The sequence below is a fragment of the Tenrec ecaudatus genome, chromosome 6 (assembly GCF_050624435.1).
Source record: "Tenrec ecaudatus isolate mTenEca1 chromosome 6, mTenEca1.hap1, whole genome shotgun sequence".
Classification (NCBI taxonomy): Eukaryota; Metazoa; Chordata; class Mammalia; order Afrosoricida; family Tenrecidae; genus Tenrec; species Tenrec ecaudatus.
The window spans coordinates 92961602-92984151 of record NC_134535.1 but is presented as its reverse complement, the minus strand read 5'-3'; the positions used below and the strand labels follow the sequence as shown (position 1 = coordinate 92984151).

The 22550-nt window shown below is 37.3% G+C and overlaps 1 protein-coding gene across 7 annotated transcripts in view; it reads left to right on the top strand.

Annotated features, from left to right (window-relative positions):
- PPHLN1 (periphilin 1) overlaps positions 1–22550 on the top strand; it is a 117907-nt gene that overhangs the window by 66520 nt on the left and 28837 nt on the right. For all 7 annotated transcript variants that reach the window (XM_075551868.1, XM_075551864.1, XM_075551866.1 and 4 more), the window contains 3 exons: positions 38–114; positions 7338–7457; positions 14760–14900. In XM_075551868.1, coding sequence (XP_075407983.1) covers positions 38–114; positions 7338–7457; positions 14760–14900 — 338 coding nt within the window. The remainder of the gene's footprint in view (positions 1–37; positions 115–7337; positions 7458–14759; positions 14901–22550) is intronic.

The following is a 22550-nucleotide window of genomic DNA, read 5'->3' as shown; positions in this document are numbered from 1 at the left end:
TGTACTAAAAAATTGTATTTTGTAATTTTTCATATAGGCAAAGAGAGACCTGTTCAGCCATTGAAAACTTCAAGAGATACTTCCCCCTCAAGTTCAGCAGTCTCTTCATCAAAGGTTTGTTAGAGTTCGTAAATCAGTATAGGAAGGATTACAGCAGAAATGAGATGCCTGTATTCTTTACTGTCATTTCTAAAGGGGATAATTTACTTTACTTAAAAACTTGAATTTTAAGTAACCACAACTTGAAAGTAGCTACCCAAGTAAATGAGGAATTTCCTTGTAAAATTAGGTCCCTAGGGCATGGTAAAATTAGTGTACAATGCTGTCCTTGTTTATCTGTAATCTGATCAGGTAGGAGCGAATATTCACATGGAGCGTATTTGATACACTATTTGGGAGTTGGGGGTTCGCAAAAAATCATCTCACATCCTCTGACTTCTCTGTTGCCATGAAGCACAGGTCAGCCATGCCTCCCTCCTCCATCTTTCTTCATCTATCCTAACACCAACTGTTCTTCTCACACCACTCTGCTTCTCTACTGGATTCATGAATTCATTTCAGTGGCCACAAAGAACTCACAAACAATACTTACAAATATAAAGGGGTTTGTTAGGGAAGTGAACAGATTACAAGCCAGGATCAGAAAACATTCAATATATATGTAGTCGTTGGCACATAGCAATCATTCGTTTCAGCCAGCAACCAAGTCTCTCCCTAGCCCTGAGCTTCTCAGTCGTGTGGACTCGGTCCCTCCCTGGGCCAGGAATCCCACCTGCTGCTCTGCCTCACAGTCTCATAGTTGTCTCCCCCTCTGGTGGTTGTGTGGCCTTCTACACTTTAGGTAGGAATAGTGAATGTGGTCAGCTAGTAGCTCTTCTTCAGTATTGGTCCTAGGAATATTCTTTCTTTGTTGTTTTTTAATCATTTTATTGGGGGCTTGTACAACTCTTATCACAATCCATACATGCATACATTGTGCCAAGCACATTCATACATTTGTTGCCACCATCAAACCATTTGCTTTCTACTTGAACTCTTCATATCATCTGCTCATTTTCCCCCTCCCTCACGAACCCTTGATAATTTATAAATTATTATTTTGTCATATCTTGCACTGTCTGACATTTCCCTTCACCCACTATTCTGTTATCTATCACCCAGGGAGGAGGTTATATGTAGATCCTTTCAATCGGTTCCCCCTTTCTCCCCCACCTTCCCTCCAATCCCAGTATCGCCACTCTCACCACTGGTCCTGAAGGGATCATCAGTCCTGGATTCCCTGTGTTTCCAGTTCCTATCTGTACCAGTGTACATCCTCGCATCTAGCCAGATTTGTAAGGTAGAATTGGGATCATGATAGTAGAGGGAGGGCGCATTTAGGAACTAGAGGAAAGTTGTATGTTTCATCGTTTCTTACACTGCACCCTGACTGACTGGTATCTTTTCTGTGACCCTTCTGTAAGGGCTTGTCCAGTTGCCTACGGATGGGCTTTGGGTCTCCACTCTGTACTCCCCCTCATTTACAACAATATGATTTTTTATTCTTTGATGCCTGATACCTGATCCCTTCAACACCTCGTGGTCACACAGGCTGGTGTGCTTCCTCCATGTGGGCTTGGTTGCTTCTGAGCTGGATGGCTGCTTGTTTACCTTCCAGCCTTTAAGACCCCAGATGCTGTATCTTTTGATAGCCAGGCTCCATCAGCTTTGTTCACCACATTTGCTTATGTACCCGCTTTGTCTTCAGTGATCGTGTCAGGAAGGTGAGCATCATGGAATGCCAATTTGATAGAACAAAGTGTCCTTGCATTGAGGGAGTACTTGAGTGGAGGCCCAATGTCCTTCTGCTGCTTTAATACTAAACCTATAAATGTATGCACGTAGATCTATTTCCCCACCATCCTATATAAATATATTTGCATATGTACTTGCCTGTATTTAGACCTCTATAAATGCCCTTTGCCTCCTAGTTCTTTCCTCTAATTCCTTTTACTTTCCTCTTGTCCCACTATCATGCTCACCCTTCATTTGGGTCTCAGTAATTTCTCTCGGTTACATTGCCCTTGAATCCCTGCCAGGCTTCTCACACCCTCCTTGCCAGTAATTTTGGATCACTTGTTAATCCCTTGTCCCTGGGTTGGTCAACACCACCTCCTTTCCCCTGCCTCCCCTTCTCCCGTGTCCTCCCAGAACCATCGATCCCATTGTTTTCTACTCCAGACTGTTCATCCAGCCCATTTTATGTAGATAGATCTGGAGAGATAATAATATGCACCAAAAAATAAGACATAGCAAGACAAAGCGACAAGCGAGAACAATGATAACAACAAAGAAGAAAACCAATGACCCAGAAAAGAGTAAATTAATTAAAAATAAACCCAGAAATATGAAAAGTTAAAAAAAATTTTAAAAAGAAAGAAAAACCTGGAAATAGATCAAGGTCTGATATTTGACCTCTAGGTGTGTTTTCCAGTCAAGCCCAATGGGGATGGTGCCACGCTCTGGCCCCACAGTCTGCTTTGCACTCCCTCGGAGCTCCCCGCTCTGCTCCTCCAGTTGCTCTGCCGCATGCCTTTAATGTTTGCCTCGGTGTCCTGGGGTCAGACCAGGCCAATCCTGACACTGAGTCTCCTGTGTTGTCCCCCGTAGGGCCATGGGCCAATGAGGGACATCGTGTCTCATAGTGGAATCAGCCATATGGTCCATTTTGTGGGGATATCGTCCTCTAGGCCTGGTGGGCTAAGATGTGCTCCACTCCCTCTTCCCCATTCATTTGCTCCCGTGTGCTCTGATCAGACATACCCCTCTCCCCTAACTGAAGCTTCATTGTCATCCCCTGAATTAAATTCTTCTGGGGGGTGGACAGTTTTCCACGTAGCTGGTATTGGAGCTGAGCCCTCAGGCCCCTCCACTGGCTCCCCTTCTCAGTTTTTACAATAATGCTCTTCTATACAGAGGGCTGGTTTTGATGGAGGTGTGGTTTTATTTTACAGCAGACCATACCCCCAAAGAAGCAAATGGCAGTGACTTGGTCCCTACCCTCGAGAAAGGTGAAGAAAACTCAGAATACACCCTACTTTTATCTTGTCATAAACACACCAGAGACATCCCTCCAAAATGGGATTGTAACTGTAGGCAAAGAGGCTAAAATTTATAACAGATCACAAAAGGCACTATTGATCAACCAAACGTACTGCCCTTGAGTCAGTTCTGAGTCACAGTGACCCTATAGGACAGAACTGTCTGTCGCAGGAGTGAACAGCCCGGCTTTCTCCTAGGAGCGGTAGGTGGGGTTTTCACTGCTCACCTTGTTAGCAGCTCAGCGTTTAACCCACTGCACAAGAGTTCCCATGGATATTTGATAGACGAGCCAGAGTAAGTAATTTCTGTTAGAGACTTAGCATTTTTTGGTATAACTATAAAGGGCTAGTACCATATTAAGTATTATGTTTTAAAGTTCATACAGAAAGAAATCTGATGATAAAATTAGCTATAGAGTCCTATTATATAGAAAATAAATAAAGGCTAAGAAGTTTATTACATGGTTTTTGCAAACACAGAGCTACATGTTAACATTCTTCAAAAATTAGGGGTGGGGGTTGGAGGGAAGGTGTTGTGATTTCTATTTGTTCTCTTCAGTTAATAGGTTACTTCTCTGATACTATATCATTTTTATTTGCCATCACTGTTACTTTTTCTTTCTTTACTTCCTTATTCGCTCTTCTTTCTAGCTTTTCAGCAGTTGGTAACATCCCTTAACTGTGTTGTTGGGTGTTAGAGGGAAACGGATTGTTTTCCTGAAAGGGGAGAAACAGAGGTTTCATAGGGAGCTTGTCGTTTTGGAACTCTTCCAGAAATCTAAAGGTTCTAGATTACTGGGTTTTGATTATAAAACTGTGTTTCATTTGTGGCTCTATCTTCTTAAAAGTGTGATCTACATACCTGAAACACTGAATTTTCTTGTGAGGGAATAAATAAGAGGAAAATATACTGTCCACTCAAGTCACTATGAAAATTTATATTAACATATACATATAGCCGTTTCCCTGGAACTACAGTACCATCTAATCTATAGCAAAGGACTTGGTGACACGTATGCAAAAACAGTCAGTGTGAAACTGCCATAATGAGTTTCACATATGTGCTTGCATTGTTTAACTTAAAACCACAGTCTTAAAATGGAATCAGAATAGTAGATTTATAATCATTTTACTTACTGAAAAATGATTCCCAAGGTCACATTGTAGCTTTGGAGACTTTATTAACCTAGGTTTTCTGAAGTTTTTCTACTAAACATTATTATAGCCCTCGTATAGAAACAATTTTTCAGGATTCATTTCTAGTTAATAGTTTCAAATCATAGTTTTTTGAGTTTGCAGAATTTAGTGGCAGATAAAGAGAGTCAATCATAGAAGATTTTTGACTTCTTTCTGTAGAAATAACTTGGGTTTTTTGTTCTATAGTTTTTCTTCTAAAGAAAAAAAGGCCAAGAACAAGAAATCATCTTTGGGGTATATTTGTGTATATTGGTGTTCAGTTGCTTTCTGTTTCATTCTTTAAAATAACTTGATTACCATACCTTTTCACCCACACACATGGACAGAGTTTGGGGCAGGCTCCTGTAGACTTCCTCAGTGCATAAGATGCTCTTCATGTGGATATCCCACTAAGATCGTCTAGTCCATGCTATGATGCTTTGTAGTTTACTGAGCTAAATAAGTTTGCAAGGAGGCCAGGAGGCCCTTTTTCTGGTGCACTTGTAAGGAATAGCGCTTATATAATATTTTACAAATTACAAATTGTGTAAATAGTATAAAGACTTATATTGCAACAATTAGAATTTTGTCTTGGCGAAATGTTGGCACTATTCTCACTTGAAATCAGTATAATGTCTTTTATATTCTTTTTATGTATCTTATTATCTATGTGGACCATCAGAAATTATGTGTTACATTGTGAAGAATGGGAATTCCAGAACTTTTCATCGTGTTCATGTGGAGCATGTACAGAGCTCAAAAAGCAGTTGTTTCCACAGAACAGTGGATACTGTATAGTTTTAAACCAGCAACTGTGTGGATCAGGATTGTATCTTTTCACTTACTCAGTCTTGGGTGTTGAGCAAAGTAATCTGAGAATCTAAAGTATCTGAAGAATGCAAAGTAGATAAGGGGGGCGGGGGAGGGGGGGAGAACGCAGTATTGAAGGAAGGCTCATTAACAACTTGTACTGTGCAGGTAACACAACCTTGCTTGCAAAGAGGACTTGAAGCAGTTACTAGGATCGAAGACTACAGCGTTTAGTTGGATTACATCCCAACAAAAAATTTTCAAAACCTCCCAGCTGGCCCAATTAGCAAATATTATGATAAATGGAACAAAGATTGAAATTTGTCAAGAACTTCATTTAATTGGATCCACAATCAACGCCCATGGAAGCAGCAGTCAAAAAATGAAAGGAAGCATTGCCTTAGGCAAACCTTCTGCAAAAGACCTTTTAAAAGCACTCTAAAGATAATATCGCACCCCAAGCATGGTATTTTCAGTCACTTCATATGCATGTGAAAGTTGGACCATGAATAGGAAGATCGGAGAATATTTGATGCATTTGAATTCTGGTGTTGATGAAGAGTAGTAAACATACCACGGACTGCCAGACGAATGAACAAACTTGTTGGAAGAAGTACAGCCAGAATGTTTTCTTCTTCTTCATTTTTAAAGATATGAACCTTTTTTTTTCAGAGACAACATCCTGAACTCTTGAGTTGTTATCAGAAAAGACCAGTTCTTGGAGAAAGAGATCATGTTTGGTAGAAAGCAGCAAACATGAGGAGAATCCTCCATGAGATGGATTGACACAATGGCTGGAACTCAAAAAAAAAAAAAAGCAAAAACTTCCTACCATCATTTCAATGCTCACTCATCATGACCCATTAGCAAAGGGTGCAAGAGCCCCTGTGAATTTCTGAGACTGACTCATTGCAGAAGTAGAAATCCCCACATTTCTCCAGGAGAGCAGCTGTTGGTTTCGAACTGCGGACTTCATGAATTGCAGCCTACTGTGTAACCACTACACCACCAGGGTTTCTGTGGCTAGACAAGGGGACATAACTACTGCAACTATTGTGAGGATGACATAGCATCTGTTAGTGTTTTGTTCTTTTGCACCTCATCAATGTGAGTCAGAACCAACTCAAGGGTACCCAACCACAGCACCTTATTGCAAAAACAATTAATATGTGAATTTTCAATTGTTACTTCTCTTTTGCTTTGTTTAACAGATAATTTCTGACATTTAGTGTAGATGAAATTGTGAATCTCACCTTGTGTTAAAGGTATTAAAGGAATTGTCACTAAAAAGAATTCGTCAAATATTATTTTTTGCCTGTGTGTATAAAATAGAGCTTTATATAAAAGAGCAATTGTATATTGAGAAAACATCCCAGCCCAGTCCAGGTCAAGTCCTTAAGTCCGATATTAGCCCATATATCTGATACCAATCTACAAATTCCTCTTCAGACTCAGGAAACACATGCAATGATGCCGAATTCAGGAAGATCAGAGGCCAGTGGGTGGAAAGTCTTGTGGGTCCAGTGGCGGTGTAAGCATCTCAGCACTGGCAGGGGTCTCCATGTGGCTCCTCCAGCTCCAGGGCTCTAGCGTACCTCCATGGGTCTTGTCAGAGGCTATGTCTCCCAAGGAGGGCATCTGTTTTTTGCCTCCAGCGAGCTGTTTATATCCTTAGCGCCTCCAAATGAGGCCATCAAGATGTGACCTGATTGACAGGCTAAACTCGACCCCTTCACTTTTAATAGTCTCAAGTTGACAATATGTAACTACCGTGGTAATATTTCCTTATCAACTACAAGAGTCTATTATTTGATCCTTGTCTACCTCCCCATGATCCCTCTTTTCCAATGCATATCAATTTCTCCCTCTTCGTCCTCTACTGAACAACTGCTAGCTCCTTGAATTCCCTTATATGGGTTTTTATTTCAGTAGCCCATGAATAAGAAGGTAATAAGTGCTTGTCAAACAAATAAATGAACAAATGAAAATGGAGAATGGATAGGGAGTGGAAAAAATCAAGAACAAATGTAGAATACGTTTGAAAAGAATGTCGGAGCTGTTTTCCTGTGGAACAGAAGGAAGGAGTAAAGTGTGTAATCAGAAGTAAATCAGTCTGAGGTGAGAGGCGTCAAATATTTTTTTAAAGGAAATCTCTCCGATAGATATTGAAGGCTTAGATGATTTTATGTGTTAGCAGAATGTACTTCTGAGTGCATTTGAAATTTAAAAACCTTTGAGAATTGTAATGAGAGTGTTCTTTGTTTTTATTAGGTGTTAGACAAGCCCGGGAGGCTCACCGAAAAGGAACTTGCGGAGGCTGCAAGGAAGTGGGCTGCTGAAAAGCGAGAGAAGGCAGACGAAAGTAACCTCCCCGAAATCTCCGAGTATGAGGTAAGGTTCACATCTGAAAGTTTCATATGGATTTTCAACTCTAATTTGAGGAAAATATTTTTAGTTTTAGTACTTTAAAATATTTGTTGGAAATATTCTCTTAAAAAGTTGTTAGAGTAATAATCCAAATATGAATAGCTCTTCATTAATCATTGTGTCTGTCTCCGGTAGTTTTGGCATGTAGGGCAGTTATAAATATGGTGTATAGGGGAAAGACAAAGCGTATTTATTTGTTAGGTTTGCTGTTCAAGGTGTCTTAGGAAGTATCCACATAAGTCAATAAATATAATAGCTTTTACAGGGGGCAACATTATGAACATTTCTCAGCCATAACCCAATACCTTCAAAGAATGAGCCATTGTGCGTGAGGACTCAAGACCATAGTTTTGGGGACACGGAGGTCAGTTGACATAATATAGTCAAAGATAATGCATATTTTACTTTGATGAGTAGCCATTAAGGCCTTGAAAGCATCTGATCAGCCATCTAAGGTGCATCTATTGGTCTCTCCCTATCTTAATAAGGAACAAAAACGCAAGCCAAACTCAATGCCATCGAGTCAATACTAACTCTTTGTGACCTTACAGGACAGTAGAACTGACCCTGTGAGTTCCCAAGACTCTGTTTGCAGAAGTAGAAAGTCCCATCTTTCTCCTGAGGAGTGGCTGGTGGTTTTGAACTTCAGACTCAATGCATGAATACTACGCCATCAGGGCTCAAAGAGTAGTGAGGAAAATTAAAGACTCAAGGAAACAATTACTGTAAAAGACTAGTAGACCGACCACCCAAACTTCATCCTCCACGGCCCTGCGCCAGAAAACTGGATGGTGCCTGAATACAACTGGTAACCTCCCTGAATGGGATCTTATGAAAACTAGATCCTAGATAGAGGATGAGAAAAATGTGAGACAAAACTTAAAATCCTAAAAGAACACTGGGCTTGTGGGTCAGAGGAGGATTGGTTGAACTAGGACTGTGGCCCTTACTGACCCTTCAAGACCTGGAACTGAACTCATCCCAGTGCCACAACTTTCAGCCACATGATCGATGGGCCCTAACGGGAAAAGGCCCAGCAGAGTAGGTGAGCACTTACAAAAGTCAGCTGGAGTGTGAGATCAGAAGGGCAGCGTTTGCTTAGGGATGAAGCTCGGGAGGCTAGAAGGGATCGGGAAGGAAGAATGAATGGCAGACACATGGGCCAGGGATATGAATAGTCATGATGACATGAGAATGCACTGGAAAGTGGATGGTTGCAGTTGCAGTTAGCTTACAACTTTGCGCCCTATCACTTGATCTTCCTTGTGATCCATTTAAATTTGTTTTATTTTTAGTATTTTCTGCTTTCTTTTAGATTGAGATGTTTATGTTTTACCTTGTTATTCTTGTGAGTTACTGTTATTTGTTTATAATGTTTTTAGTATATGAAATTAGGGACAGCTAAATCTATAGAGACACTAACTCGATTAATGTTTACTTGTGGGTATACCAGAGGCTTTTGCAGGGGTGGGGTGGAGGAGCTAATAAGGATGAGTACAAGATTGAAGAAAATGTTCTGAAACTGAATGTGGTAATGATTGTGCAATTCTTCCTGATGTGATTTAACTATTGAATTGTACGATAAGTGAATTAGATGCCAATAAAACTGTTAGAGAAAAAAAGAAAATAGGAGTTCTGCTGTATAAATGTCACAATACAAAATATGTATGAATCAGTGAATAAAGCTAATTTTCTCACCAGATTCTGATCCAAATCATGCAAAAAAGGGAGAAGCTCAAGTCCTTGGGGGGAAAAAATACTTGGAAATAATACTAAGCCACAAGCTCAGAACAAAAATCAAAAATTCTGCGAACTAAGGAGAAAAATTTTTCTTGATTTATATTCACATTGTATATTATACTATATGCTCTATACCTCATAAATTTCCCAAGAAATGAAATAATGCAAAGACCTTTGAATCTTAAATTGCCCCCCCTCCCAAAAAAAAGCACTTTAGGACTCAAAGCGAATAGTTTTAAAAATATTTGTATTAAAGTATTTTTAAAGAAGTTGAAAATTTCTGTACAACCTATAATATCTCTAGAGATAATGTTGGAGACTACTCAAAGAAAGTACAAACCCTTTCAGTACTTACACAAATAGTCTTTCTTTTAAAAAATGCTGATTTGTCATTTAGATATCAATTGTTCTTAAATTGGTCAAGGTTCCTTTGTTATTGGAGCCATTGTAATAGATATTTATACATAGTCTTGAGCAAACATATCTGAAATATCCAGCAGTTTCTCTTTGGCACTTTCCCAACATTATTTAAAAGCATGAACAATAATACATTTAATAGGGTAATTTTAGTTGTTTTCTTAATGGTTTAAAATAATAAATTTTGTATTAATAATAGACATTTGCACTTCAGAAGTTACCATTTTGAAGAACTGACAGTTTTTCTCTGAAGACTTAAATATAAAAATCTCCCCAAAAGACAAATTTTATCTTTAATATTTTATAATTAATTAGCAAAGATTTATTAATGTAGCTCCCACACCTCTCCTTGTCATACCTTTTAAGTTTTTATAGTGTCTTATGTCTACCCTCCTCAGATTTTAAATATTCTTTTATGTTCTTTCATCGCTTGAATGGGACTTGACGTTGAGTAGCTAGTGAGGTAGCCTAGGAGATCTTTTTACTTGTCCCCTCCATTTATGCCTAAGATTTGCTAGATTTCTTACGTAATGAAAGGTAATAATACTAGAATTTTAAAGTGGGGACCTAAGTCAAACAATCTTTTGTTAGACCAAAGGCAAGGTGGTGAGAGTACTGGGCTGCCAACTACAGGGTCAGCAGTTTGAATCCACTAGCTGAAACCTGATGAGTCTGTCGGCTTTTGTAAAGATTTAGAGGCTCAGAAACTCAAAGGGGGGAAGTTCTACTGTGTCTGAGTAGGTCATTATTATGAGACAGAGTAGACTCGATGGCTGTGAGTTTGATTTTGGAGTTGAAGCCCTTTGAAAGTTGAGTAGCAGCATCAATTTAATAGCATCTTTTAAATGCTTTTCAGGTTAATGATACTCTCTCATTCCAGAAATAATTCAGTTGGGAAATTTTCGTGACATTTTAAGACAAATAAACTTGATCTTGTCGTAACTTAAATACATTTTGCTTAGGTAGTGCCGGTTTTTCTTGGACCTTGTTCAGAAGTTACTCTTTTCAATGTTCTGGGCATTTTGGGAGACAACACTTTGATTTTGTTCATGCAAATTTATATCAGTTCAGACAGAATAAGTTGGTTGAAAAAAGGAACTTTGTTAGATGCTAGAGTTCAGTTTTGTGTGTGACTATTGTATAGATTAATTTTATGAGTAGAGAGGGGGTGAGCAAGTAGTCTTCCAGCTTGCTTTCCTTGCTGTCATCACTATACTATTTAGTTGGAAGACTATTTTATAGTTTATTGCTCTATTTAGTTTGTGCTTTCACCTTTTTGGTTGCAGAAGAGCATTAAAAATAATAATATAAAATAGTAATTCTAATGGATTTTAATAGTATACCTGTTGAAATGCCCCTTTGCTCTCCTGTTCATTCTAATGCTTGGCCACCTTTGGGGCAAAGTAGAACCACTCCTGTCGGGTTCCCAAGGCTATAGTCTTCACGGAAGCGACTGTCACCTCTTGCTCCTACACAGTAGCTGCCGCCTTAGATTTGCCCACTTTTTGCATTAGCAGTTGAGTATTTAATTTGCAAAGCCACCAAGAACTCCTTTCTTAATGGTTATAAGGAAAAAAGATTCTGTAAGTGGGTGTTTGAGCAAATGCTAGATTTAAAAGTTGTATTTGCTATGTCAGCATTTCTCAGATCTTTAATATGTTAATGTATTTATCAGTGGTTGTGTTAGACTGAGTTGACTAGAGAAATGAATTCAGGGACATTCATGTGTGTATAGGAAAGAGCTTTATATAAAAGAGTAATTGTATATTAAAACACCCCAGCCTAGCCCAGGTTGAGTCCATGAGTCCAATATTAGCCCCTAAGTCCAATACTAGTCCAAAATACTTCTTCACACTTAGTCACCTGCAATGATGCATAATGCAGAGAGATCACAGACTGGTGTGTGAAAAATCTTGTGGATCCAGTGACTGTGGAAGCATCTCATTGCTGGCAAGGGTCTCCACGTGTCTGTGAAATCAGAGAGGGAGAGCTCTTGTAGGTCTTAGCAAGTCTCCCATGGCTTATCAACAGGAAGACCAAAGCAGAGAGAGAGAGAGAGATAAAGTTCCCAGAATCCTCATGCCCACAAGGAAGCATCATCAGACTGTGACCTGATTGACAGGCTAGACTCCACCCCTTCTCTTACAATACTCTCAAGTTGATACGAGATTATGTAATTACCACAGTGGTCTGTGAAAGGAAGACTAGTAGTTTGCACTGTCTACCAAACTTTTGACTACAAAGGTCTCCACCCTTCCATAAGCATGTTTTAGGGTTAGTGTTTCAAGGGACCTATTTTCAGAAAAACAACAACAAAAACCCTGTTCTATCTTTCTCAAGAGTTGTTTTTGTTTTGTTAATATGTTCCTTGAAACACTAGTCCCAAAATATGCCTATAAGGGAATAAACCTTCATAGTCAAAGGCTGGATCCATAATACAAGCTATTATTCATCTTAATACACAGAGAAAAAAACCCTGTACTATTTTTCTCTGGGAGAAAGAAAGACGAGGCTTTCAGCTTCTGTAAAGAGTGAACAGTCGCAGAAACCCACCGGGGCAATTTTGCCTTGTCTTGGGTTGCTGTGAATTGGAATGGACTCGACAGCAGTGAGTTTAGATTTTTAAATTTTTATCATTGTTTGTTTAAATTCACTAAATACTCATCGCTACCTACTGAGTCACACGCTGCACCGGAGACACCATCCTAGCTGTCAAGTAAGTAGCTTGCATTCAGGGTCTGTGGAGATGAACTTCACCATCTTTAAACAGATGACCATGAGTGTTTTGCTTCTGGTTATCCAAGTGAGACGTCAATTGTTGGAAGGTTACTAGCTTTTTCTCAGTAGAACAGTTCATTTGACATTGGTCTCTTGGTAATTTTGTTGTTTCAAACAGCCTTAAGTATACCGTTCAGTGTCGTTCACCATGCTGTCTGTGTACCTGTCATCATTGTCCACTTTCAAAATATTTTTTATCACCTCCAACAAAAACAAGTACCCCTGGATCAATATTTCTCCATTCCCTGGTAGCCACTAATAAACTTTATGTGATTTACATACTTAAAAAATAACCTCTTTATTATGATTTAGTTGAATATTTACAGTGTGGATCATGAGTTTTTTATATTTAACAATTAATACACATTTTATTTGAACTAACGGATTTCCATCCCATAACCCACTCCTAATCCATACTTTGCCTCTATTATTTGCTTGTTCCAGATGTCATATAAGTAGAATCGTAGTATTTGTCATTTTGAGTTTGACTTTTCAATTAGCATATTGCTGATCAGTATTTCATTGCGTATATACTGAATTTTGTTTATCCAGTCTTTTCTTGAGTATTTGAATTGTTTACCCCTTTTGACGATTGTAAATAATCCTGCAATGAACATAGGTGCATAAACACCTGTGTAAATCCCCGATTTCAAGTCGTATGTGCATATACTTGGGAGTGAAATTACTTAGTCACATGGTGAGTAAATGTTTAGTTTTATGAAGAGTTGTTAAGCTGGTTTCCGTAGTAGGTATAGCACTTTACATTTTACTTCACTTAATTTTTTTATACACAAAGTCATTAATTTTGATGAAACTTATTTGTGTGTTGTTGCCTGTGCTTTCCAGTGTCAGCTCTAAGAATTCCTTGTCAGAAGCTTAGGTACCCTTATGTTTTCTTATAAAATATGAGACAGGCTTCAAATGGCTCTTGAATGATTCATTTATTGCCGACTTGCTGTTTTCTGTTGCCTGAGCAGAAGACAAGCATATACTCCAATAAGCCAGACTCCCCTATCAGGCTCCTGAAACTTTCGGGAGAAAGGGCATGGCAGGACTTCGGAGAGAGCACATTCTGAGGGTAGCAGTTGGCTGCTGCCTTTGAGCAAGCAAGGGATATGCTCGTGTGTAAGCTACATTTCAGCACATTTTTAATGCAGCTTGTGTGGTAAAATTAGGTGCCTCGGCTGATACTCAGGTCTGCTGATACTCGAGGATATATGGTATTTGGCTCCCATTTGGATCAAAATACCATGGAGGACAGATCTGATTCCTACGTAACTCATCTAGGCCCTTGTTTATCTAGGCAATTATTGAACCATTCTGAACTGGTTCAGACACCTGGTCGGTTGTGTGGGTTTGGGTCTTGTATTTAGATATGATCCATTTTGTGTTATTTTTCCTATATGATGTAAGGTAGCAATTCTGAACCTGTGGGTCACGACCCCTTGTCAAAGAACCCTTTCACAGGGGTGGCCCGATTCATAACAGTAGCAAAATTACAGTTATGAAGTAGCAACAAAAATAGTTTTAGGATTGGAGGTCACCACCACATGAGGAACTGTATGAAAGGGTGGAGGCATGAGGAAGGTTGAGAACCACTGATGTATGGGAAAATGGTTCGACTTGTTGTTGTTGTTGTTGTTGCATCAGATGTCATAGCCGCATTTGTTTAAGAGACTGACTTGGTGCCCTTATAAAAATTCCTTTGATATTTGGTCAACCAATTTGTAAATAAACAATGTCATAATTGATGGCGTTGGATTTTTTTTTGTTTTGTTTTATTTTTGGTAGTTGAATAGCAGTTTTTCTAATTTATTTGTTCAGTGTTTTTAGAAAGTACAGCAGAGAACTGGATTTTAAAAATCATTTATTAATATTTTTAATAGAAATTATCATTTTGCTTTGTAGGATTGCATTCTTTTCAGAAACAATAAATTCAAAGGCTATAGACACAAAGTGTTTTACTTCTGTCTCTGTAATATACTAAGACCTCTCATTTTTAGTTTGACATTTTCTCCTTAGTATTCTTTAAATAGATTACTTAGGAACTCTCTAGCTGAATCTCAATATAGTGTTAAATATATTTTTGGAATGGAATAAACCCAGAGGCCTTGTCTTACATAAAATAGTAAAAGTAGTGATTATTTCCACTTTAATTCTCTTCACATTTGCTCATTATGCAAAGTGAAAATTGAAAGTGTTTTCTTAAAACAAGTTAGATTAAGTAGTTTCTTTGATTATAACATCCCAATAAGTGCTTATACAGTCTTTTGAAATGCAATGTATCGTAAAAGCAAGAAAGCAACTAAAAAGTTCTAATCTTTTTTAAAGACAGGACCTCCAACACCATTGTTCATTGACCAACCAGAAGAACCCGAGTCAAATCCAACAGATGGCATAGAACTATTTGAAGACGGTCAGCTAACCAGTCGCTCTAAAGCAATAGCATCCAAAACCAAAGAGATTGAACAGGTGAGCGCCAGTCTTTTTAACAAACATGTTTGTTCATTTTATTTGGCACATGGTAATTTTAGTTTATATTTAATTGATAAATGTTCTATTTTGTATTTTTCACTTGTGACACTGAAATTTCAATTTAAAAGTTATAGAAAACACTTGGTTTGATTTAGTTTTCTTTATCAATGGTACTCCCTCATCTTTGTTTACTTTTTAAAAAAATCAAGCTTGTTAGGGAATTCTAGTTTTCTAGTTAGTATGAAGCAATTAAAAACTATTAAACTTAATAGAATTGCTAATAATTTACTTAACACAAAGATGTATGGTCAGGGAAACTAAATTACTGGAAATGGAACAACCAGAACAGAATTGTGAAAAAGGTAGCCAGTGCCACTGAACAATTTGTGTAGAAATTGTGAAATAGGAACCTCATTTTCCAACTAAACGATCATGGAAAGTACAATAAAATGGTATTTAAAAAAAATAACCGTAATAGAAATGGGAGGAAGAAATGCTAAGTGTATCCAAATGTTAGCAAAAGTTATTTTTGAATATTAAGATTACCGGTGTTTATTTTTATGTACTTTTTTAAATGTTCCAAAAGTAGAATATTAAAAGAAATACACTAGATGTTTATGGAAATCTCATTTAAAAGTAAGCTTTTTATTTTTAATTTGAAACAACACACATTAGATTAATCTGATTCCTTAATAAAAAATTATTTGCCTATATATGTAGACATTTCTAAGACTTCAGTCGTGCCAACTTAATAGAATTCTTAAATATGATGTATTCATTTAAGTCTTCTTACTTTTTTAGTGTTTTGTAGTTTTCAATGTATTAGTGTTGTACTTTTTTGTTAGATTTATTCCTTGGAACTTGATAAGTTTTTTAATTAAAATTTCTGCTCGTTCCTGCTACATAAAAATACAACTGATTATTGTTATTTTGAAATCATATACTACCACCTTCCTAAATTTACTGTTTAATTCTGAAAAGTTTTTTATTTCATTTGTTTTCTATGAAAACATTCATATCATCTACAAATATAAATGTTTCAACTCTTCTGATTTTTCTCCTTTTTTGTACTTTAGTGCCCGGGCTAACTTCTAATACAGTGATGACTTTTAAAAGTGATAAAAAGGAGACAATATTGTCACACTCCCAGTCTTATGTGGAAATGTTTACTGTTTCAACAGTATCATGCAAATTCTTGGTTTTTATGAATGCTCTTTATTAGGTTGAAGGAGGTTAGGTGGCATTGGGCTGCTAACTGCAAGGTTGTTGGCTCAAAACCCATGAGCCACTTTGTTGGTGAATGTTGAGATTGCTTTCATAAAGATTTACAGTCAGAAACCCTTTACTCAGTCATTCTGTTGAAATTGACTTCATGGAAGTGGGCTTGATTTGATATTTTTTTATGAGATTGAGAGGATATCATTTCTGTTTCTGGCTTGAGTTGTGTCAGATTTTGTTTCTGCATATACTCAGGTGATCACATGCCTTTTACTCTTTCTTTTTTTTAATTGGTGAATTAGATTTGGGTATCAAATTGTAAATCACCATTACATTCTTGGGATAAACCCCACTTAGTCATGATGCATGATTCTGTTTTTATATATTGCGGGACTTGATTTATTAGTATTTTATAAAGGATGGTTGCATTTATCTTTATAGGGAATATTGATGGGTTTTGTTTTGTTGGGGTTGTTAATTCTTATTTGGTTTTGATGAACTTCATAAAACACGTTTCTTCATTTTTGAAAATGTTTGCGTAGCATTTATATTATTTCTTATTTAATTCACAGATGGAATATTTAGTGATGGAAGTATCTTATGTAGGAAAGTTTTTATTTATAATTTCAACATCTTTAATAGATTGAGGCCTTTTCAAGTTTTCTCTTTTTAATATTTTTTTGTTTGTTTGTTTAAATCATTTTATTGGGGGCTCCTACAACTCTTATCACAATCCATACATATATCAATTGTGTAAAGCACATTTGTACATGCGTTGCCCTCATCATTCTCAAAACATTTGCTCTCCACCTACGCCCTTGACATCAGCTCCTCATTTTTCCCTCCACACTTCCAACCCTTGATAATTTATAAATTATTATTATTTTGTCTTATCTTGCAACATCTCCCTTCACCCACTTTTCTGTTGCCCATCCTTCAGGGAGGAGGTCATATGTAGATCATTGTAATTGGTTCTCCCTTTCCACCCCACCCTCCCTTGGTATTGCTACTCTCAGCACTGGTCCTGGAGGGATCATCTGACACTTTTTTTTTAAATACCTGTTTTTCTAAAGAAATTTGTCCTCTTCATTTACGTTGCTGAACCTTGTGATAAAGAGTTCATAATAATCTGGTGTCTTCCTTCTAATGTCTGTATAATAAGGTAGTGATTTCTCCTCATTCCTGATGTTGATCGTTTGTGTTTTCTGTTAGTCTTCATAAAGGCCCTTTCATTTTTTTTTAACCTTTAACGAGAAACTTTATAATAAAGGTATTTTACAACTTTAGATTTATTATACTTGTTTCCCTTGGCAGCTTAAGGTAATAGCTTGGATTTTTCTTTTTTTTTCTTTCACAAATACAATGGTTTAAACTTAGAAAATGCCCTCTAAGTATTACTTTACTACATTGCTTATATTTTTATTGGTGTATTTTTGTTCTTTTCATTCAAAGTATCTTCTAATTTTATTTATAACTCTTCCTTGACTGGATTACTTAGAATTGTGTTTAATTTCCAAAAATTTGAGGGTTTATTGTATATCTTGTTTTTATTGGTCGTGGTCAGTAATTTGATCAGATAAATATGTTTGATTTTGATTATTCATATTTATTAGTATCTATTTTATGGTTCAGTATAACTTGGTGATTATTGTATGTGCACTCGAAAAGAATGCATGTACTGAAGTTGTTATGTGGCATGTTCTACAACTTCAGTTAGCTTTAGGTTGGCTTTTAAAAGTTGTTTAAGTCTTTTAAGTCCTTATGATTTCTGTTGATTGGAGTTGAGATTTCATCTTCAAGGGAAATTGTGCTTTCATATTTTACTTTTTAATATTGTTAGCTTTTGTTCTGTGTGGACCAGGGGCTTCATAAGTACGTGGAGAAGTAGAATTAAAACATAATTGAATTATCCAATGAACTCTGTGATGTCCCCTGTGTACACTTTAAAATATATTTTATTGTTTTAGTGTAAATATACATAACAAATTAGGTTGTCTTTGACAATTCTTATACTTACTCAGTGATATTGGTTACTTTTTTCACGGTGTATCGGCAATCTCATGATTTCCGTTCTGAGTCCATTCAATCCAGCGTCAGTACCCCTTTCACCTTCTCGTCTTTGGTCTCAGGCAGATGTTCATTCTCACTGAGATGACAGCAGATGAGCTCAGTACTGCCTCCAGCTCGCTGTCATGAGCTGGTCCTCAATCTTATCTTTGTCCTGTGAGCAGGATGCTTTTAAACTGTGGACTTTGGGTTAGCTTCCCAAAACACAGTCGTTACGCCATCTGGTTTAGCAACCCAATACTTAATCACTCCACCACCAGGACTTCTCTCACAGTACTCACAGGTGAAATTATTCCATGAGACTCTTGGCCTTTTGACTGATAAACTACCTGGGAGCGGTTGAGTTCCGACTTTAAAGGGTATCGCGGACCTTGTTATACTGAAGAAATTTTGGTTTAGCCATCTAGACACCCCTGTTTTTTAACCCAGATATTAGCTTAAAAGGAAAAAAAAGTTATTCAAAAGTAATTTTTTGCTGCCTACCTAGCTAGCTATTGTCTTATGGATTAATAAGGTTTTAATGTAAATCTAGTTCAACCTACTTTACATTTTATTTTACTTAAAATTATACACTTTAATGGTGTGACCATATACTTTGCTCATTAATTAAAAAAAGATTTTTAATTGCAACTTAGGTGGGAGGTTTACATTTCAGATCTTTGATTTTGTATTCAACAGTTTGAACCACACAGCAAACTCCCCAGTAGCTTTCCATACTGACTTCCTTTAACTTCGCTCCTTCCACTTGTGGATTGCTCTTTCCTCTTCACCCACAGTAGTCCCTGTCAACCTCTAGCTTGTTGCTTCATCCTCCTTCCTCCCGTGACGTGTGTTCCTTATGGCATGAAAGTCTTCCCTCCTAACAGTGGCCGCATTGCTCTAACTTTTTTCTTTTTCCTTAAAATAAAAAGCTTAGAGTGAAAAAATCTTAGGATCTTTCCTGATCAAAGCTAAGCAAAACAATTAAAGCTAAGTATTGATTATTTTGTGTACACTGCTATAGGTGGGTAACTAATCCAGATTTAGTTATAAATTTTTTCTTGTAATTTTCTATTTCTTAATAAGGAAAAGATGATTTTTATATATTCTAACAATCAGTGATAGTTTGAAACCTCAACTATAATATAGAGGTGTATCTAGTGAGTAAATCACTGTTTGGTGGGTTAATGTATTGTGCAGAAAATGCTTTCTTCAACAAGCATGCTATATTTACTCAATATTCTATCTGCGGCCCCTTCTCTTCTTACAGTGTCTAGTTTAAATTGCATCTGTAAGCTGCTGATTTCCCAGCACTCTCATTTGCTCTTGCTTCTCCCTCTTAAATAGTAAAGATTAATCAGTTGTTCAGCCTTGAAAATGTTAACCTAGTCTAAAGTACCTAGAAAATCATCAGTGTTTAGGGCATGAAGGATTAAAATGAAGTAGACTTCAAAGAGGTGACAGAATGTATGTATTGTGTGCACATAATTTAAGCTTTTCATACTACTTTACATAATAGAAACATTCTTTGTTTTATTTTCTAGCAGAGTAAGTTACAAAGGTTCTTAAAAGTGTTGCTGTGGGCCCTATCTTGTCTAGACATCAAGTCTACCCCTCTGTACTCAACAGTCCATTATTATCAGCCACTTGCTCAGAATTTACATATATAAACTGAAAACAGTATTCTCACTTAAGTAGCCTCTCATAAGTTGGTTGGAAATGGTTGGTCCTGAAACAGATTGAAAATAAAGTTTTGTATCTTATAATTTGTTAGATTCTAGTCACCTTCTTTATACAGAAAGTATTCTTGTTAAAGAAATTTCATCCCAACATTTGCCTCATAAAGTAACTTGTAACTGGGCAAGTCAATGTTTTTATTTAATTGCTGAGTACTTAAATTTAGGCACATTGTAAATAGCTTACCATAGTGAACACTAGATGTTTGATAAGTCAAAACCAAAGCATCTCAGCTTTTAAGTTTAAAGATTGGTCAGTGTTTCCTTTTTTAAAAAAATCATTTTATTAGGGGCTCATACAACTCGTATCACAATCCATACATACATCAATTGTGTAAAGCACATTTGTACATTCATTGCCCTCATCATTCTCAAAACATTTGCTCTCCACTTGAGCCCCTGGCATCAGCTCCTCTTTTTTTCTGGTCACTGTTTTCATGTTTCTTATAAACACACATCTATAAAGAATGATTATTGTTTTAGGGAAATATTTTCACATAAACTATAAAATAAAGACAGTACAGATTCCAAGCCTTACTTTAAAAAAATCATACTCAAAATGCTAGATGTATCTTAGGACCCCTTGAAGCACTGTGGAGTCGAAATCAAGAAGAGACCAGGTCAAATGAGGTCTTAGCCTTGGGACGTCATCCCTTGAAGAAAAAGTGGCAGTGATAAAGCAGTCCCAGTAAAGTTGTGTTCTGTGATAAGAGTTTGAGCGTGAGCTTCATCCTTTCATTTCTCATCCACTGTCTTATTAGTGCTAAGTGAGGATTTTCTGTAGTGGTTTTAAGTATAATTGTCCTTGGCTAGTTCCTTTGGGTAAGTCGATAATTTTATTTAATTGCTGAGTACTTAAATTAAGGCACATTATAAATAGCTTGCCGTAGTGAACACTAGATCCTTCCATTTGATATTTAAACTTCTCTGAGACCTTTTCCTCATCTGTAAAATGCAATTACTAACACTTTTCCCGCACAGACCTCCAAGCTATTAAACCCTGTGTGAAGGATCGCTGGCGGTGTGCTTGTTGTGCGTTGTGCTGCTAACTCAAGGTCAGTTTGAAATCACCAGCCACTCCACGGGGGGACAAGGATTTGTACTCCCGGGAAGAATTGCAGTCTCAGAAAGTTAGAGGGGCGGTTCTACCCTCTCCTATAGATAGGCTCATTATGAATTAGCAAGAACTTGAGTTTTTTTTCTCATAGACATGGCAGGCTATTATATGTGCAAATCCTTTGTAAGTTGAATATTACCTTACATGTGATTGTGGGACTGTGTCTGTGCCATAATTAATTTATCTAGTTATAGATGAGATTTTATTTTTTAATTTCATGTTAACAAATATAGCATAATACTCCCCCTCCCTGTTAAACTACTACTTTTCTATCAGGCTTTTTGAAACATTCCTGAACATCTCATAGCCACCCTAGAAGGCAGGTAGAATTGCCCCTGTGGATTTCTGAGGCTGTAAATCTTTGGTGGCAGAAAGACTCACCTTTCTTGCACAAGCCACCAGTGGGCTTGAGCTGTAGCCGTGCCGTGAACAGGCCCTCGTGCTCCCCACGGTGCCCCCAGGGCCGGGAGCCAGAATCAACTCCGTAGGAGTGAGTTTGGATTGAGTGCTAATGTTTCAGAACCTATCCACTCCGTTGTTTCAGTTCTGGATTGTGGTGCTCATTTGTACCATCAGTATAGCCAATTAAAAAGTTATCTATTTTCATTGGTTTTATACATGCACATACATACTGTAAACAGTTATTCCTTCTGAAGACTCTCAATTATAGTCCTCGCCCAGGGACTTTGACAGCTTTATGCTGAATTGATTTCTAATTGTGGTTTGCATTGTTCTGCCCTGAAATTCTATTCTATTATTAGCATCTTATATTGGCACCGTTTCAGGGAAACAGATGAAAAACTACTTGTCTATATTTCAACTGTCATACCACATGTATTTTCCATCTCTTTCTTTGTAGTCCGGAAGTCATAGATCAAACAAGGTCTTAATAATTATGCAGATTTTAATGAGCATGTTTAAAATAGTACACATTATTATTCCATTCGTACGTTAAAATACTTAATTACTTAAGTATTCAATTATAAGCCATTTTAAGGAAAGTCTTGAAACCTCAGCAACCAACCACACCTGGGGCATGTGACTTTGAGTAGAGGCTTTGTTTTTACCCAAGAGTATTTTCCATTCTGGGTGTGTTTATGCAGTCAATTATTTTGATTGTGAAAAAGATCAATGTCCTGTGTAAAGCAAACAAGTTAAAACAAAAATTAATTGACTTTTGTGTTAAGAACTGCAATTAAGGGAGATCAGATGATTGCAGCATATTTAAATTTTATTTTATTCACACCCAGATATTTTCCATTCACTGAATCCGTCGGTTGCCACTGCTATTTCACTATTTGCCATGACAGCCACGCAGCCAGAGTTACTGTCACCAAAACCAGCTGCACAGACCAGTTATACAGCTGCATGTCCAGCCACAGGAGAGGAGGGCAGCTCTCCTAACTCATCTCAATCGGGGCCATCAGTGTTGCTTGTTTCGTCCTTTGTTCCATCACACACTCAGTACGGGTTCGCTTAACACCTGAATGGATGGAATTGGAAGGGACATGCCAAACATCCGCAGATATG